Source organism: Oryctolagus cuniculus, chromosome 9, assembly GCF_964237555.1.
Source record: "Oryctolagus cuniculus chromosome 9, mOryCun1.1, whole genome shotgun sequence".
NCBI classification, from domain to species: Eukaryota; Metazoa; Chordata; class Mammalia; order Lagomorpha; family Leporidae; genus Oryctolagus; species Oryctolagus cuniculus.
This window is the reverse complement of record NC_091440.1, coordinates 107,081,083-107,100,322: the sequence shown is the minus strand read 5'-3', so window position 1 is coordinate 107,100,322 and position 19,240 is coordinate 107,081,083. Positions and strand designations below refer to the sequence as shown.

The window sequence follows — 19,240 nt, the reverse complement described above, 5'->3', positions numbered from 1 at the left end:
ATGTGAAATACACACAACAACTCCACTGCACTCTGTGTATGAAGGATGTGAAATTCCTGTCAGTACAATTTCAAGGCACGGGATGATGCAGATGTTGAAGTATTTTTCATACTTGAACTTTGTGCTTTCTCCAAGGTTTAGGTCAGTTCATACAGGAGCAAAGATATTTCTCAAATGGCTCTACTGTGAAACAGCAATAGCCACATTTGCTAAGATCAATGTTTCCTTCCGTGTCACTAGAAACAGCAGGAAGAGTGGTTCAACATAGAGAGAATGGCAAAGTGCCCCAGCCTACCGCAACCCACCCCACCAACAAGACACGGATCTTTTCTTTCTTGAATTCAACAGGGCTGTATTTTGGGAAAAGATGGAGGGAGGTAGGACAGGAGGGAGAAAGGAAGGGAGGGAGGGAAGGGAAGAAACAGAAAAGAAAAGATGGGGAAAATAAAAAACATGTTTCACATAAAAGCAAGCATGGAAATCCAGTGAAAAAGGAAAGATCCTAAGCTCATTGAAGATCAGGTGAATGCAAATCAAGACTCTGGGGAGAGAGACCAGTGCTGTGGCATAGCAGTTAAGCTGCTGCCTGTGACTCCTGCATCGCCTATAAAGCTCAGGTTGGAGGTTGGAGTCCTGGTTGCTCCACTTCCAATCCAGCTCACAGTATTTCTTAGATACACACTTATGACTAGAATTGCTGAGACTTGCCCATCTTTAGAGGACTACACCAAACTTTCCAAAGTGTGATACCAATTTATACTTCCTTTAAAGTACATAAAAGACAGTATAGTCCCATGTACTTTCACTACTTGGTAAAGCTTTTGCTTAGCTATAATTTAAAAAATAATTTCCTGTATATACTATTTTATTTCCCTTTTTGTTTCTTCTATGACGCAAGGTTCATTCAGGAGCGTGCTGTTCAGTCTCCGTGTGTTTGCATATTTTCTAGAGATTTTTAAGTTGTTCGTTTCCAGCTTCATTCCATTGTGGTCAGAAAAGATACATGATTTCTATTGTTTTAAATATGCTGAGACTTGCTTTGTGGCCTAACATATGGTCTATCCTAAAAAACATTCCATGCACTGATGAAAAGGATGTGTATTCTTGAACTGTGGGATAAAAGATTCTGTAGATAGAAGTTGGGTCCGTTTGGACCATAGTATATTGCAAAAAATATAATTTCAGTTCACCCTATAATCATAGGCATAATGCTCCAGTAACCCTAATATTCAGCATGTAAAAAGTAGGAAGACCACAGTTCCACAGGCATATAAACAAGGGTTAAAAACAATCATATCACAAGATGTTTGTTTCAGTGTTATGTGCTTTTTTGTGTTCTGTTCCAAACTACCATATATCAGAGGAAACACATATGATATTTTTCTTTTTGAGACTGATTATTTCACTAAGTCTAATAGTTTCCAGTTGCATCCATTTGGTTGGCAAAAAAAAGGATTTCATCCATTTTTACAACTGAGTGGTAGTCCATACCATATAGATGCCACTATTTCTTTATCCAGTCATTAGTTGATGGGCATCTGGGTTGATTCCATATCTTAGCTATTGTGGATTGAGCTGAAAAAAACATACAGGTACAGATAACTCTTTCATATGCTGATTTTATTTCATTTGATAAATTCCCAGGAGTGGTATGGCTGGGTTAAATATTAGATCTATTTTGAGATTTGTGATGAATCTACATACCGTTTTCCACAATGGCTGTACTACTTTATATTCCCATCTATTGGGGATTAGGGTACATTTCCCCACATCTTTGCCATCATTCATTGTTTATTGATTTCTGTATGGAAGAAATTCTAACTGGGTTGAGCTGAAACCTCATTGTGTTTTGGTTGTTTTTGTTTTGTTTTGCATTTCCCTGATGGTTAATGATCCTGAGCATTTCTTCATGTGCCTGTTAGCCACTTGAATTTCCTTTTTGTGAAAAATGCCTATTCAAGACCTTTGCTCATTTCTTAACTGGATTCTTTGTTTTGTGTTGAGTTTCTTGAGCTCTTTATAGATCCTGGATATTAATACTTTATCACTTTCACAATTTGCAAATATTTTCTCCCATTCTGTCAGTTACCTCTTGATTTTACTGAATGTTTACTTTGCAGTAAATCTGCGCTGATCCAAAGCCAGGAGCCAGGTGCTTCTTCCTGGTCTCCCATGTGGGTGCAGGGCCCAAGCACTTGGGCCATCTTCCACTGCCTTCCTGAGCCACAGCAGAGAGCTGGATTGGAAGAGGAGCAACCAGGACAGAATCTGGTGCCCCAACCGGGACTAGAACCTGGAGTGCTGGTGCTGCAAGTGGAGGTTTAGCCTAGTGAGCTGTGGCGCCAGCCATAGAGTCTTTATACTTTTTATAGATGTATGCAAAATCAATAACCTATGGAGAGACCATTTAACTCCCCCTTTCCTGAGTTTGATGCCCTTTACCTCTTGACTGTTTTTAATCTCTTAATTAATTTGCTCATATATTGGATAAAAGTGATAAAAGTGTCTGCCTTGTGTTGTTCCTGAATTTAGAGTAAAAGCTTTCAATCATTTACTATTGAATGTATTAGCTGTGGGCTTATCATATATGACCATGACTGTATTGACATGTATTTCTTTTATACAAAATTTATAGAAAGATTTTGTCATGGAAAGATGTTGAATAACGTCCAGCACTCTTTCTGTCCTCAATGATATATCTTATGGTCTTTGTATTAATTCTGTTAATTGGTGCATCAAATTTTTTTTTTTTTTTTTTTTTTTTTTTGGCAGGCAGAGTGGACAGTGAGAGAGAGAGACAGAGAGAGAAAGGTCTTCCTTTGCCGTTGGTTCACCCTCCAATGGCCGCCGCTGCAGCCGGCGCACCGCGCTGATCCGATGGCAGGAGCCAGGATCCAGGTGCTTTTCCTGGTCTCCCATGGGGTGCAGGGCCCAAGCACCTGGGCCATCCTCCACTGCACTCCCTGGCCATAGCAGAGAGCTGGCCTGGAAGAGGGGCAACCGGGACAGAATCCGGCGCCCCGACCGGGACTAGAACCCGGTGTGCCGGCGCCGCAAGGTGGAGGATTAGCCTATTGAGCCACGGCGCCGGCCGCATCAAATTTTTTGATTTGAATATGTGGAAACATCTTTTTATCCCAATAATTAATCATTCTTGAAGTGGTTAACAATTTTAATGTGTTGTTTCATTCCCTTTGCTGATATTTTACTGACTTTTTTTTTCTTTTTTCAATCTATGCTTGTAAGGTTTATTCCACTGCAATTTTTTTTTCTTATGATATCCTTGTCTGGACAATGTTAGAGTAACATTGGCTTTTTAAATAAATTTTTAACTGCCTCTTTCTCTTCTTGTTTTGTATTTGGGGAAAACATAAGTTTTAGTTCTTTAAATGGAAGAATTCAGTATTAAAGCCATGAGGAGTGGGCTTTTATTTGATGGGATATTTTCAAGTATTGACTCAAACTCCCTTCTATTTGTCCATTTGAATTTTCTATTTCTTCAAGTTTCAATGTTTGCAGATTGAATGTTTCTAAGTATTTATTCATTTCTTCTATGTTATATAATTTCTTGACACATATTGTTAATTTGGTCATGTGTGATTACTTGTATTTCTGTTCTATCAGTATAATGCATCTGTTTTCATTTCTGGATTTATTTATTATAATACTCTATCTCTTCTCTTAGTTATCCTGCCTAATATTCTGTTATACTTCAATTTTTTATTTGTGTTAAGATATTTTTGACTCCCCTTTTGATTTCTTCTGTGACTTATCAGTTATTTAGGAGCATACCATTTAATCATTGTATATTGATGAATCTTCCTGTTTTCTTTCTGCTATCACTTCCTGGTTTTATACCATTGTGGTCATTTCTACTTGATAAAGTCCAATGTCTGGATGTTCTCTCCACTGTTGAAAGTAGAGTTCTGATATTCTCTACCTTTACTGTCAACATCTCCCTATAATAGATTTAGAATTCTTAAGATTTATTTATTAATTTGAATGACAGATTTACAGAGAGAGAAGGAGAGACAGTGTGAAAGATCTTTCTTCTGTTGGTTCACACCCCCAAATGGCCACAAGAGCCTTTTTGAGTTAAAGTATATTTTATATGATAAAAATACAGCAGTTCTTCACTTTATTAAATTTCTCAATACATTCATGTATTGTTCTCTTAATTTCATTAGTTGTCTATATATGGTTCTTATATCCATTTGATTTTCTTTAAGATAATTATTTTAAATTTTCATTCAAGTAATTTGTACATCTCTATTTCTTTGGGGTTGGTTGTTAGAACTTTTTTATAAAAATGTATTCATTCATTATTCATTTACTTGAAGGGCAGAGAACCAGGAAAAGAGAGAGACAGAGAGACAAAAAGACAGATCTCTTATCCACTGATTAACTTTACAAATGCTTAGAGCAGCTGGACGTGGACCAGAATGAAGCCAGGATCTGAAACTCAACCCAAGACTTCCACACTAGTGGCAGAGACTCAACCAGCTGAGCCACCTGCTGCCTCAGAGAGTATACATTAACAAAAAGACAGAATTAGGATCCAGAGCTGGAATTCAAACTCAGGCACTTTACTTAGTTTTAGAGCATTATTGTATTCTTTTGATGACATCATGTTTGCCTGATTCGTCATTATCCAAATGAACTTGTATGTGCCCTCAAAGGAGCAACACCTCTCCAGTCTTTACAGACTGGTTTCAGTAGGTTAAGATCTTCCTCTTATATTTCTATTCTGATGATATTATCCCCAAGAGAACACTGAATGGAATAAGAGCTAAGTCAAGGGCTTTAGGGGTTTGGATATCATGGCTGTCTGTTCCCTGCAAAAACAGGACTATCTTCAACTCCTTGATCCACAGGGCTGGTGCAAGGATGAGGGTCCACTTCAGGATATGCAGATAATAAACCTTTAACTAGGTATGTGGAGCGGGTGTGACTTTTCTAGGTACCTGGGACAGCTCCCACTGGATCCCTGGGTCCATCCTTGAGAGACAGCATTGCCCTAATCCATGACTAAGAGAGGTCTCTGACTGACTCACAGGGCTTCTTCACAGCTAAAACCATGTCTATTTCTGGAGTCATGGGAAGACTCCTGGTGGGCAGACCTACTTTCAGACTGAGATAGAGAATGACTCATACCAAATTACAGGGCCATTTCAGGACCCACCGTGGGATCAAGTTCAACAGATCACACTACAGAAGAACTAATCATTGTGTCTCCTTCTGTGTGCTTACTGTGCTGTCAATCTGCAGCTGAGACAGGCAGGAGCCCAGATTCTAGGCCTGTCCTTGTTGCGTTCTGTTTCTATAAGAAAATAACTGAGGTTGGCTAATTTATAAAGAAAAGAAAAGCTCATGGTTCTGGTGTTGTCATTGGCTTGGCTTCTGACGGTTGCCCTTTGCTGCTCCTTGCATGGAGGGAAGGAGCAAGAAGTATGTGCGGAAGTGAGGAGCTCACACTGAAAGAAACAAAGCAAGCGAGCAAGCCAAGGATACTGACACACTTTAGAACAGCTTGTTCTTCAGTAACTCATTCAGCCTCATGGAGGCAACATTAATGCTTTCATGAAGCTGGAGCTCCTATTACCCATTTACTTCCCACTTGCTACCCCAATCCCCCAGTGGGCTGCCCACATCTCACGTCAGAGTGATGGTTAAAGTCTGTACTGCTGTGCTTCCCATCTGGCTTCCTGGGAAGGCAGTGGATGATGGCCCAAGTGCTTGCATCTCTCTTGCCTTTCATGTGGGAGACCTGGATAGGGTTCTGGGCTCGTGGCTTCAGCCTGGCCCAACCCTGGCTGTTGTGGCCATTTGGGTAGTGAACCAGCGATGTGTATCTCTCCTCTCTTCCTCTGTCACTTTGCCTTTTAAATAAATAAATACTTTTTTATAATTTTTTTACAATTTTTTTTACAAATTTCACAGTTACTTTTTCAACATGAGTCTTGGCACACATAAACCACATCTTTCATTTCTGTACCTGCTTTGGGACTGAGGTTGGTAAGCCTGTCCTGGAAACAACAGAGATATGTATCCAGAAGTTTCCTGTGGTCAAGAATGAACTCAGAATGCAACTTAGAGGGGCAGGAACCAAGAGTTCTCTCAGAGTCTGCAGTGGAGACAGGTCCACAAACCTGGCTATGAAAGTATTGGTTTGTACGACTCCTCCTGGGCTTGTTGGTGGATGGTTTTGGTTGCCGAACCAATGACTAACAGGACTGAGTGACTTGGGTTTTGTCCATTACAACAAAATATTCTTATTGAAATATAATTAGTCGTGATGGAAAACGGGTGAATGAGTAGCATAAGCAGTTATGTACTGTTTTAATCTCTGGCATGCTGACATCATTTGATACCATTAATGTTTTCTCCTTTTTTTCCTTTTAAAGGTTTATTTATTTATTTGAAAGTCAGTTACACAGAGAGAGGAGAGGCAGAGAGAGAGAGAGAAAGAGGTCTTCCATCCGCTGGTTCAGTCCCCAGATGGCCGCAACAGCCGGAGCTGTGCCGATCCAAAGCCAGGAGCCGGGAGCTTCCTCCAGGTCTTCCACGTGGGTGCAGGGGCCTAAGGACTTGGGCCATCTTCTACTGCTTTCCCAGGCCATAGCAGAGAGCTGGATCGGAAGCAGAGCAGCCAGGTCTCGAACCAGCATCCATATGGGATGCCAGTACTTCAGGCCAGAGTATTAACCCACTGTGCCACAGCGCCAGCCCAAGTGTTTTCCCCTTTTAAGATATATTTATTTTTATCATGGTAAATCTAAAAGACTAAAGGACTCATTTTTTAAAGTAAAATGAAATGCAGGAATTTCAAGAATTAAAGTAGAGAAATTAAGAAGACAAGCTTGTTAATGATGATTTTTGTACTAATACAAAAATTTGATCTGGTAATTCCTTAGTATAAATAGTGACAAATATTATATATCTATTGATAATTTTACTATGAATTTTAGAATTTTTCATCATAATAGAAATTGCATAATAATGATATGAGGAAAGTAAGTATATAATGCTAAAATTTTGCAACCTGATCTAAAAGTAGTACTTAAACATTTAAGATATACTTCTTAAGTGTATCTTAAACAACAAAATTGGCAATTTTTGTGACTGAGATGGAAACAAACTGCATGAGTAGTCAAGTTTCTATCCGCCTATATATTATGGAATAAGAAAACAGTTGTTCAGAGGTACTTGGAAATGGAAAAACTCAATGCACACCTAGAGGTCCAGTTTGTTTTTTTTTTAACTTTTATTTAATGAATAATGAATATAAATTTCCAAAAGTACGGCTTATGGATTACAATGGCTTCCCCCCCATAACATCCCTCCCACCCGCAACCCTCCCCTTTCCCATTCCCTCTCCCCTTCCATTCACATGAGGATTCACTTTCAATTCTCTTTATATACAGAAGATCAGTTTAGCATACATTAAGTAAAGATTTCAACAGTTTGTTTTTCTACCAGAAAAAAAAGTCTCCTATATTCTGGAGGTGTGTGAGGAAATAAACTAATTTTAAAGTTGCCAAAATGTGAGAATTTCCTGTTCAAACCTTAAGTGACACATTGATGAGAAATCTACTTTTTCCACTCTTGACTCACTCTGAGTCTTTACAGAACAGTCTGTGAAGATCAGAGACATTGTTCTTGTCTGGGATTTATGTCTTTAAATTTCACCTTTGGTTACTCAGCTATGCAGGTCTCCTTAGGAGAGTAACCAGGCTGCCCTACTAATGGAGGCACGACTTTCTGGCAACAGAAGGTATGTGGCGCTACTAATCTGTCTCTCTACTAGCTCACCATAGTGAATGGAAGATTACAAAAGCTAGATATAATGCAGCCAAAGTACAATTAATTATATAATAAAATAAAAGCAGAACACTGATGTCTTTATTCGCTTATTCAGAGTAAAAACTTATAATGCAAAGTATGCTGGAGAATTTCTTAAAATATTCAAATCATTGCCTATGGGGAATTAGTCAAGTACACACATACATATTTGGGTTTGTTAATTAATGTATTTTAAAATGAAATACATTTGACTCATGACCATGTGTAATGAATTTTGAAGTTGAAATCAGTATATCATGCCTTTGAATAATCTTAATTAATATTTAGCCCAGTAATTATAAATAAACTCATAAGGAATTTCATTGTATGGTAAAGACCATATGATTCTCAGACACCTGCTTAGATTAAACAAAAGCAATTTTTTCTTTAATAAAAAGCAGAATGAGATGGTTTATAGTGCTAAATTTAACTCAACAATAAAAAACTTTTTATAAATTCATCGGGATATTCAAAAGTAGATATACTACACTGATTATAAAAGAGCTTTCTCTAATGATTTCTTTCAATGGTCTGATAGAAACATTAATATAGCATTTTGGTTAATAAAATAATTTAAAATAATTAACATTTATTAAGAGCTTTAAGTATCAGCATGAGTGATTTTTAAATTTATTATATTCTATAAATACTCAGTGGTTTTGGATGAATAAACTAGATTATTAGACACTAAGTTACTTTTTAAAGATCACATATTGTAAGTTTCAAAGCTGGAACTAACTCTAGATCTCACTGACTCCAGGGCCCATCAACTGAATTATTAAATTGTATTATCTGAATTACTATAAATACACAACTAAAATAACCCTCACTGATTTTGACAACTATAAAATATTTCAGGATGTTTCAACCTACAGTTTTCTTCAATAAATGGTCTACATTTCTATTTATCAATTTGTTATTTCATATTTTAGCCATTAAGTAAAGTGTCGATTACTTTTGTTATATTTATTTTTTGTAATGTTTCCAATATTGTTTAGGATATGCATCAGTTAATTCTATTACATAAAATTTTCTAAAATATAAAATATTCTTAAATTTTTAACTTCTCAGAACACCTCAATTGTTCAAAATAAAAGACAATTTAATAATGCCTAAGCCATGTAGTAGATAAATAATAAAGTACTAATAAATATAATATAATGTAATGCAAGAAATCAATATGTATGTCCACCATTGTAGTCTTAATGTTTAGAATACTTAGTCTTTAACCATTATTGGATTTAAAAATTATTATAAAATTGATTCATATTTTTCCATTACAAAATTATTATTTTAATACAAATATTCTAATGATGGTAAAATTTCTGTACAATCTTGACCTTATTCATGATCATCTTTATTTTTTCCTAATTTGTTTGTTATAGACCCAACAATTATACCTTGATAAAAAATCTTTGAGGCTGGCATTGTGGTGTAGTGTAGTAGGCTAAGCCTCCGCCTGCAGTGCATGAGGCGCCAATATCCCATATGGCTGCCAGTTCATGTTCCTGCTGCTTCTTTTCAGTCCAGCTCTCTGCTATGGCCTGGGAAGGCAGTGGAAGATGGCCCAAGTACTTGGGCCCCTGAGCCCATGTGGCAGACCCAGAAGAAACTCTTTGCTCCAGGCTTTGGATCACCCCTGCTTCAGTTGTTGCAGCCATTTGGGGAGTGAACCAACTGATCGAAAACTTTTCTTTCTGTCTGTCTATCTCTCTCTGTACTCTGTCTCTCAAATAAATAAATAAATATTTTTTTAAAAAAAGAATTTTTAAAAATATATATTTTGATGTAAGACACGTGTTCAGTGCTCTAAGGAAACTCTTAGTTCCCCAGTCACAAAATAAGCACCAATTCTCACGCTCCGCCCTGCCCATTCTTTGCTGTACCAGGGATCTTCTCATCACATGCACCATTTATTAGCCTCTTCAGTAGAATTATCAGAGCACAGTGCCAGACGTCATTCAGCTCAGAGATGAATAACCAAAGAGTAGTCTACTCGGAGTTGAATCTGACCAAGGGCCCAAAGAAGCAGCAAAGGAGACCAAAGGGCACTAAAATCTCCATTTCAGACACTGAAGAGGAAATAACCTATGTGGAATTAAACCTTCAAAACGTTTCTCAAGAACGTCAAGGGAATGACAAGAATGGCCGTTGCAAAGGTAACATTTAACTGCTCCTCTATATATCTAGCTGGTCTGGAACGTGCAGTTGGGTTGCAGAGATGTGGGGAAAGAGTGGGGAACTCATGACATGAAAAATGATGTTTTGGCCGGCGCCGTGGTTCAATAGGCTAATCCTCAGCCTTGCGGCACTGGCACACCGGGTTCTAGTCCCAGTCGGGGCGCCGGATTCTGTCCCGGTTACCCCTCTTCCAGGCCAGCTCTCTGCTGTGGCCCAGGAGTGCAGTGGAGGATGGCCCAAGTCCTTGGGCCCTGCACCCCATGGGAGACCAGGAGAAGCACCTGGCTCCGGGCTTCGGATCAGCACGATGCGCCGGCCGCGGCGGCCATTGGAGGGTGAACCAATGGCAAAAGGAAGACCTTTCTCTCTGTCTCTCTCTCTCACTGTCCACTCTGCCTGTCAAAAATAATAATAAAAAAGTGATGTTTTTTGTTTGTGAGGATCAGAACAGGATGTTGGGTAAGTTATTCTAATATGAAATCTGAAGACGAATTTTATTCAGATTTTGCTCAATTTTAGCCCAGAACTCATGGAGCACTCTGTTTACTGAAAACATAGTGGTATATTCCAGAGACCGATTACAATAGTACATGTGGATTTGTAGTGCAAATTCATCTGCATCATTCCTGGCACAGGTGCATTCTCTTGTATGTCATTCTTCTGTCTCCATCTTCCTATCTGAGCGTTTCCATTTCTCTCCCTGTAGATTCAACTCTCCCTCCAGAGAAGATCATTTCTGGGATCCTGGGAGTCATCTGCTTTGTCTTAATGGTCACTGTGGTGGTAACAATGACAATTGCTATTCCCTGTATGTATGTATATTTTTGAAACATTAGAAAGAAACTTTCCACTTTGATGATTGAAAGTGACCCTGTACAATAATATCAGGGGCAGAGTTTTCATTTTGATTTGCAAGGATAGTTCAAAAATTTCTTGGGAAAATAGAATTAAATATAAGTTTATTAGAGTTCCAAGCATTTGGAAATCCATTGACAGTTTTTTTTTGTAATATAGATATTCCATAAAGTTTTTGAAGACCCCTTGTATATATTTTTACTAAATGTGGATGGTTATTATGCATTTGTCAAAAGTATTGTGGAAATAACTTTTAAATATATGTGTATACATATATATTTTACATATACATATATATATATATTGGAGAGTGAAAACCCTTACTGAGAAATACAAATGAACTGTGCAAGTAGTCATAATCAAATGTTGAAATGAAGAAATCACAACATTTGCTCCTTTCTAGGCTTTTGAAATGATCCTCCCATAAGCCTTCATTACTTTATCAATTTCTCTTAGAAAAACAATTTTATTCTAATTCTCAACAACATACAAAATTTTGATCTAAGGAGCTCAAATTACTATGACTTACTTACATATTAATTTTATATTAATTACTTCCTCTAGCTACTGCAATACAGGAACAGAACAATTCTTCTCATATAAGAAGAACCCAGAAAGGTATTTGATTATTTTCAAAGTTCTGGTATTTGTAGAGATTCTGCTTGTAATAAAGCCATGCAAAATTTGGTTAGTTTAGATAAATAAAATTAAACTAAAAAATGTGCACCAAATATTCATAAACACAGATAGGGTATTTCTGTTTGTCCCACAACATGTAGAAATAATAATTTAAAAGCACTGTGCAGTCTTTTTGTCAGCTCAAATTTCCTAATTCAATAATATAATAAGAGATAAGTTTACTATTCTAAGAAAGTGGGTTGTTCACTGACTTTCAGAACATGCATATACTGGATGCTTTTGGTTTCATTGTTTGTTTGCTAGATATTGGCAGATAAATTGGGGGCTAAGAAGCTGACTCTTTTCTGTGCTTCTCTGTATGAGTGTTTCTGCTTTGTTTCCAATGTGTAAGCCTGTGGGATGCACAGATATGTTACGTATGTATGTATTTATACCTATGTAAATTCATTTTAACTATTCAAAAATTCATGTTGTTTCTGGATAGTAATCCCCAATCTTTCTTCAGCATTGCATTGTCATCATTGTCCAAAGGAGTGGTTAATATATTCCAACAGTTGTTATTATACTAGCATGGAAAAAAAAACTTGGAATGACAGTGTGATGGCCTGTGCTTCTAAGAACTCAAATCTGCTCTATATAGATCATGAGGAAGAAGTGGTAAGATTCTAAATGTTTCATGCATTTTTTAAAGATTTAATTATTTATTTGAAAATCATAGTTACACAGTGAGAGGAGAGGCAGAGAGAGAAATAAAAAGGTCTTCCATCCGCTGGTTCACTCCCCAGATGGCAGCTGGGAGCTGCGCCGATCCAAAGCCAGGAGCCAGGAGCTTCTTCCAGGTCTCCTATGTAGGTGCAGGGGCCCAAGGACTTGGACCATCTTCTACTATTTTCCCAGGCCATAGCAGAAAGCTGGATTGGAAGTCCAGCAGCCAGGTCTCGAACCGGCACCCATATGGGATGCCGGCACTGCAAGCGGCGGCTTTACCCGCTACTCCACAGAGCTGGCCCCTTTTTCATGCATTTTTAAAAGCTATTTCATACAACATAATATTTGAATAATTCATTCACATTCCTGTGCATATTTTAGCTTATTTTCAAGTCTATATGATATTATATTGTTTCTTGGCTTTACAACATCGTATTTGTGTTTGTATACTGCCAATGTACATTTAAGTATTTCCAGTTTTTGCTTTTCTTGGAATGCTGTGCTAATGCATATACTTTTTTCAAGATAATTTTGCTTTTTGATCTTATCATATCTAAAGAAAACTAAGCATTTCATGATTATGCATATTGATCACAAAGTGAATAGACTGATGTTACCACAGGTCAGATCACTATGTAGAAGTTTGCAGCCAGTAGCAACCCTGTCCCTGTGTACATTCTCATGGCTCCCCTCCTTAATCCATTATCCTTACCTTTAATACTACATTGCCTTGGTGAACTTTGTATCAATGAAATGTTGCAGCATGTATGTCAATTCAGTTTCACCTAATATTTGGGAAATTCATCCATATTATTTCATTTACCTACTTTGCTAATTTTCTCTGCTGCGTTGTGTAAATACAGCACTTTCAAATCCATTCTATCTGGATTCCCTGGATGTAAAAACTGGGTCTCATGTTGTCAGGGACAATTTTTGGGTAGAGCACTTGTCATTGTGGAATTCCCTTTGCTGACCCTCCATACCTCCCATGCCCTGTGTCTCTTGGTGGGAGCGAGAGGCATGTGCTTGTACTCAGCAGGTCTCTTGATAAACCATCCTCGCCAGTGGTTCCAGCCTTGCCTGTGTCACTGGCAGGATTCCCTCCCAAAACACAAGGGGTGTGAGCTTTCATGAGTCCCCTCTTATTGCTAGAATGGGTGCTGGGAAACTTCAAATTCTCTTCTGTTGGGTGGGGACATCTGATGCACCAACTTCTGTTGCTCCCTAATCCAGGGGCCAACCCACTTTGCCTTTTGCTTTACACTTTTCAGGATTTCCGTGGCTGTCTTTCATCAGTTCCAGAGTTTATAAATGTGTTCATGAGAGAGAAACATGTTTATGCCACGCTGAACCATTCATATTCCACCACCACCAACATCAATAACAAAATACAGGAAACAGTGCGGGCTGTTCAAGAATGATGTGGTGCCCAGGAAACCACATTTTTTGCTTTTATGTCACTTATTTCTTGAATTCTTAATTTCTTTTCAAAACCCAGACTCTTAAGAAAGATAATAAAAAAAACCCATTGATTTGGTCACAGTAACTGGAGAAATGAATGTTTAAGATCTGGAAACATCTCTAAGTCCATGTTATCTCTCTTTTGTTAACATGGGTAACTATTAAGTTACACAAATCAAATATTTCTTATTAAGATACAGAAAAGAGTGAAATTGAAACCGTAAATATTTGAGTTATTTTTAACTTAAAATTACAAATATTTGTGGAAAATATTGGCAATGAAAAAGTGGTTTTTGATCATTTTATAGTCTATTCATTTTATTTTGAACATTAAAGATCCTATGGAAGAATTAACTACCTGCATTTTTTAAAGAATAATAAAAGTTTACAAGTGATTATTTAAATGAAATTCTTTTTTTCTGATAGAAATTTCTAAGTTCCCACTCATTTCTATCATGGATTGGAGTCTTTCGTAAGCACTCTCATGATTCATGGATATCAGTAAATGGCTCAACTTTCAAACTAAAGTAAGTGGTTTTGGATGCTGACATATAATTGAAGAAAAATATAAAAATGGAAAACTAAGGAGAATACCACTCATAAGTGTAAGTTGAATTTTACACATGGAGAAAAATAGTGGAAATCAGTGAAGGAGGCAGGCATGGCTCAATGAGTTAACCCACTGCTTGGGACACCCACATCCCCCATCAGAGTGCCTGGTTTGAGTCCCGTCTTCTCTGCACCTGACCCAGATTCCTGATAATGCTCTCTGGGAAGTGGAAGATCTTGGTTCAAGTGCTTGGGTCCCTGGCTCCCATGTGAGAGGCCCAGAGGGAGTTTCAGGCTCCTGGGCATTCAGAAAGTGAACCAGCAGATGGGAGATCTCTCTCTCCCTCTCTCTCTCTCCCTCCCTCTCTCTCTCTGTCTCTCTCTCTCTCCCTCTCTCTCTTCTTTTCTTCCTGTCTCTCTTTTCTGTCTGTGTCTTTCAAGGTGAAAATAGATAAATAAAAAGTAAGTTAGTGAAATGCTGATATGAGTATAAGAAGAGTCTGCTCATTTTTCATAATAACTAAATGCCCTAGTAGTATATAAAAATGTCATTATTCACTTTCATGATTTCTTATTTTACAATTACATGAGAAATGCTTCTGTTTCATAGATTGTCCCTATAAAATAAAACTGAATTAAGCATTTTTAACCCTTGCAGAATAAAAGAACTGTCATATGGTGAACATAACTGTGCTATGTTATCCTTATCTGGCCTTCAATCAGACAGTTGCAAATCTTTAAAAACATATAACTGTAAGCATAAGCTCTAGAAGTAACACACTGGAATTTGGAGTCTGCCAGGTAATTTCATATTTCATGAAATGGAAATAATATTATGATTGAAAAGTCTTAAAGTGAATTATACAGTACTAACAATGAAATTTCTTGGAACAGTCATTAAAGTACAATATTCTCACCAAAAATTCATGTTTTTTGTGTCTGACTCAACATTATATTTGAGTCATTCAGGTTTTCTAAAAGATCATTGAATCCATTTATGTGAAATATCAAGAATAGGCAAACACATGGAGAGTGGATTAGGGGTTGCTGAGGGCCAAGGAGACAGCGGACTAGAACCTGCCCATTAGTCAACACAGTGCTTCTTTTAGAGATGTTAAAAACTCTCTGAATTTGAACAGTCCTGTTAATAGTTTTCATTCTGTGACCATATCAAAAATCATGGATTTATATAATATGGATTTTACTCTATATTACATTATACTTCAGCACAGCTGTTTTTTTAAAAAAAAAAAAAACTTCCATGGTATTATGCTTGGCATTTCATTTAATCTTAATTTTTCAAGTAATTTTTATTTAAAGTCTAGTCATCAGATGAATGAATAAAGAAATGTGATATGTATAAACAAATATACACAATGGAATATTATGCAGCTAAATGAAAGTCTATCATTTGCAGTAAAAGGATTGTAACTAAAACATCATGTTGAATGAAATGAGCCATACACAGAAAGATAAATATTGTATGTTCTCCCTTATATGTGGGAGATAAAAAAATTTTTAAGAGAAATGCCCATGGATATTAGTTTTGCTGAAAATAAGTGTTTTGTCAAACTTTGCTTTAAATATTTGTTCTAAAATTGATAGGAATTATATACTACTATAGTATTAATGATTTCATGACTATTTTAAAATTTACTTTACAGGGGTGAAAAGTCCTTATCTGTTTTTCTGCTGGACCAATGTATTTTTATTGGTTAAACTCTTTCTTTAGTAGAGCCATTAAGCATTTGACTATAATGTAAATTAAAAACATATTATCTCAAAAATATAATAAATAAAATATTAAGTTTTTTAAGAGTCTAGTCATATTGACAATATTGATATATATTACACCAATAGCATGCTATGTCCTTCAACTTTTGGGTTTTCTTTTTTTTTTTTTTTTTTTCAGGCAGAGTGGACAGTGAGAGAGAGAGAGAGACAGAGAGACAGGTCTTCCTTTTTGCCGTTGGTTCACCCTCCAATGGCTGCCACGGCCGGCGCACCGCGCTGATCCGATGGCAGGAGCCAGGTACTTATCCTGGTCTCCCATGGGGTGCAGGGCCCAAGCACTTGGGCTATCCTCCACTGCACTCCCGGGCCACAGCAGAGAGCTGGCCTGGAAGAGGGGCAACCGGGACAGAATCCGGCGCCCCGACCGGGACTAGAACCCGGTGTGCCGGCACCGTAAGGCGGAGGATTAGCCTAGTGAGCCGCGGCACCGGCCCAACTATTGGGTTTTCTTTAATTTCTACTATATTTTATTTTTTTGTGACATTTTATGGAAGTATAAATATTTTACCTTCATGCCTTGTAAATAGCATCCTTATTTGAAGTTTTTCTTTGTAATGTTTGTTGTTGTAAGGAGAAATATTATCAAGGATTGCATGCTGATCTCATCTGGATTATTCTTGATTTTCCTCAATAAGTTGTTATTTTATCTATAAGTAATCACAAATCTATTTTTCTCATTTGTCAGAGACAGACAGAGAGAGGGAGAGAGAGAGAGAGACCTTGTGAAAGAGAAAGTTCCCTTGTGAACTCCCCAAGTGTCCGCAGCAGCTGAGGCTGCGCCAGTCTGAAGGCAGGATCCAGGCGCTAATCAGGATCTCTCAAGTGGATGGCAGGAAATGAAATACTTGTGCCGTTACCTGCTGCCTCCAGGGTGCACATTGCAGGGAGCTGGAACTGAAAGAGGAGCCTGGCCTCCAGCCCAGGCTCTCCAATGGCAGACTGGCATCCCACGCAATGTCTCGAAATATGAAGAATAGTTATATTTTAAAAATCATTGTTCACTGTCTTAAAAAGACACTCTTTATCATGAACACAAAGAAAGATTAAAGTACAACTAAGAAAAATAGACTATAGAATACAATATACTATACAACACAAACCAATAGAAAGTTAATATATTGTCATAAATAAAGCAAAAGCAGTTACTGAGAGGAATAATGATGTGGATGACAGGGGTCAGGCATTTGGACTGTCATTTGGTGCCTTCCCAGGTTCATTAGCAGAAAGCTGGATTGAAAGCAGAGTAACCTGGCCTCAAAGCAGCCTTCTGATGGGTGATGCCAATGTCACAAGCAGAGGCTCAACCCACTACACCACAACACAGGACCCTCCATTTAAAAAATTATTGGAAATTAATTTATTTTGCAATCATTTTTAAAATAATTTTTATTTATTATTGATCTCCAATTTACCCGTTTCTCTTAGGATATTTCGAACTGCCATGATTAGAAATAATCACAATAATATGCATTTTGGTTCTTTTTCTCTCTCCATACACACACGTTTATATATGAGTGTATTTCAAAAATCAGGAAAAGGATAAGCATCTTTCAATATAATCTGTCCACAACTTTTTAGAGTACCCTTGTACATGTACGTATAGATGTCTATATTTGTGCATTTTCATGATTTAAGAATAAACTCTACTTCAACAAAATGGATGCAATTGAAAACCATTATGCTTAGTGAAATAAGCCAGTCCCAAAAAGACAAATATCATAACATATATTTTCTTTTAAATGAAGTAGTTAGCATAGAACACAAAAAAATATAGGAATGAAATGGACATACTGTGATATAGTTGTTGTGTTTAGTCCTTGTTTATACTATGGTGAAACTGTGATCTTTATTCTTTTTAGTTGTTGAATATTATGGTTAGTGGTTCATTAAACCTCTGTTTATAGAGTGGACTAAAAAAAATTAAAAATATAAAAAAACTCTAGCTACTATTATTAATTTTGTTCTGCCTGTATATTTTTATCTTTTTTGTACCCTAGCTTTCATGAAGTTACATATCAAAAAATTTAAAATTCCATAATATCATATATAATAAAAAGCTGGCATGTGACATTGTTTAAATGAAAGTAACAAGTGAATATTATAGGAATAGTGGACAGAGCTACTTCAAATGTAAAAAAAAAATTAGTGAATGTTACATTATTTGACATCTTTAATGAATTACATTATTCTTCTATTTATATGTGAGAAAAGATCATTATTTAGTTTATAAAACATTGATATATAAATAGAAATAAATTTAATTCCAACAATTAGAAATATGAGTACATATTTCATGCACATACTATGTACATGATTATTTATTTATAAAAATTTAATGAAATGTAATTAATAGAAATATGTACACAACTAGCCAACATTAGCCATTGTGATGGAATGCTCAATCATAGCCCAGATTCCAGGGCTACACTATGGATTTAAATTCCATTCTTCTAGAATTTAGAAAGCTATAGATTTGTGTTTGCCTGTACTCAATCTCCTAGTGGTAGCATGGAAGTCAGTATCCTTTGGACTGACAGATTAAAAACATTCCTTCTTCTTTCATTTCATTTATTTTTTATTTTAATAATTTAATATATTTATGAGAACATTTAAAATATTCCATTTGAAACTAACCACATAATTTAAATTTTTGTTTCCCTTGATGTACATATGTCATTTTTTTAAAAATATCTATCTCTTAAAATTTTTGTATCAGGGCCAGCGTTGCAGCATAGCCAGTAAAGCTTCTGCCTGCAGCACCAGCATCCCATATGTGAACCAGTTTGATTCCCAGATGCTACACTTCCAATGAAACTCCCTGCTAATGTGCCTGGGAAAGCAGCAGAGGATGACCCAGTGCTTGGGCCCCTGCACCCATGTAGGAGAAATGGAAGAAGCTCCTAGCTCCTGGCTTCAAACGTCAAACCAGTCTGGCTCTAGTCTTTGTGGCCATTTGGGGAGTAAACCAGTGGATGGAAAATTGATCAATCGATCTCTCTCTCTCCCTCCCTCCCTTCTTCCCTCCCTCCCTCCATGTCTCTCCCTCTCTGTGTGTGTAACTCTTCATTTCAAATAAATAAATAAAATCTTTTTTTAAAAAAATGTGTATTTATTTGAAAGGTAGAAAAACAGAGGGGGAGGTATCTTCTGTTTGCTGATTCACTCCCCAAATGCCCACAACATCCAGGACTGGGTCAGGCCAAAGCGTGAG

General features: G+C 37.0%; 1 protein-coding gene across 3 annotated transcripts; it reads left to right on the top strand.

Annotated features, from left to right (window-relative positions):
• The first annotated feature begins 7,617 nt into the window (after positions 1–7,617).
• LOC100337728 (NKG2-A/NKG2-B type II integral membrane protein) lies at positions 7,618–19,131 on the top strand. 3 transcript variants are annotated; one of them, XM_008259642.4, is made up of 8 exons: positions 7,638–7,774; positions 9,732–10,001; positions 10,730–10,831; positions 11,443–11,496; positions 12,023–12,174; positions 14,113–14,213; positions 14,894–15,036; positions 18,746–19,131. In XM_008259642.4, exons 2-7 carry the CDS (start codon positions 9,815–9,817, stop codon positions 15,003–15,005), a joined length of 708 nt encoding a protein of 235 aa, XP_008257864.2. In that variant the 5' UTR covers positions 7,638–7,774; positions 9,732–9,814; the 3' UTR covers positions 15,006–15,036; positions 18,746–19,131. The 3 variants fall into 3 exon arrangements, with proteins under 3 accessions (XP_017198864.2, XP_008257864.2, XP_051706223.2); XM_017343375.3 differs by lacking the exon at positions 14,894–15,036 and having other exon boundaries at positions 7,618–7,774; XM_051850263.2 differs by lacking the exons at positions 14,113–14,213; positions 14,894–15,036.
• The last annotated feature ends 109 nt before the right edge of the window (positions 19,132–19,240 follow it).

Coding starts and splice junctions, on each gene's coding strand:
- LOC100337728 (XM_008259642.4), top strand. CDS start 9,815: ATGAATAACCAAAGAGTAGTCTACTCGGAGTTGAATCTGACCAAGGGC. Junction 10,002..10,729: donor CAAGAATGGCCGTTGCAAAG/GTAACATTTAAC, acceptor CTCTCCCTGTAG/ATTCAACTCTCCCTCCAGAG. Junction 11,497..12,022: donor TATAAGAAGAACCCAGAAAG/GTATTTGATTAT, acceptor ATCTTTCTTCAG/CATTGCATTGTCATCATTGT.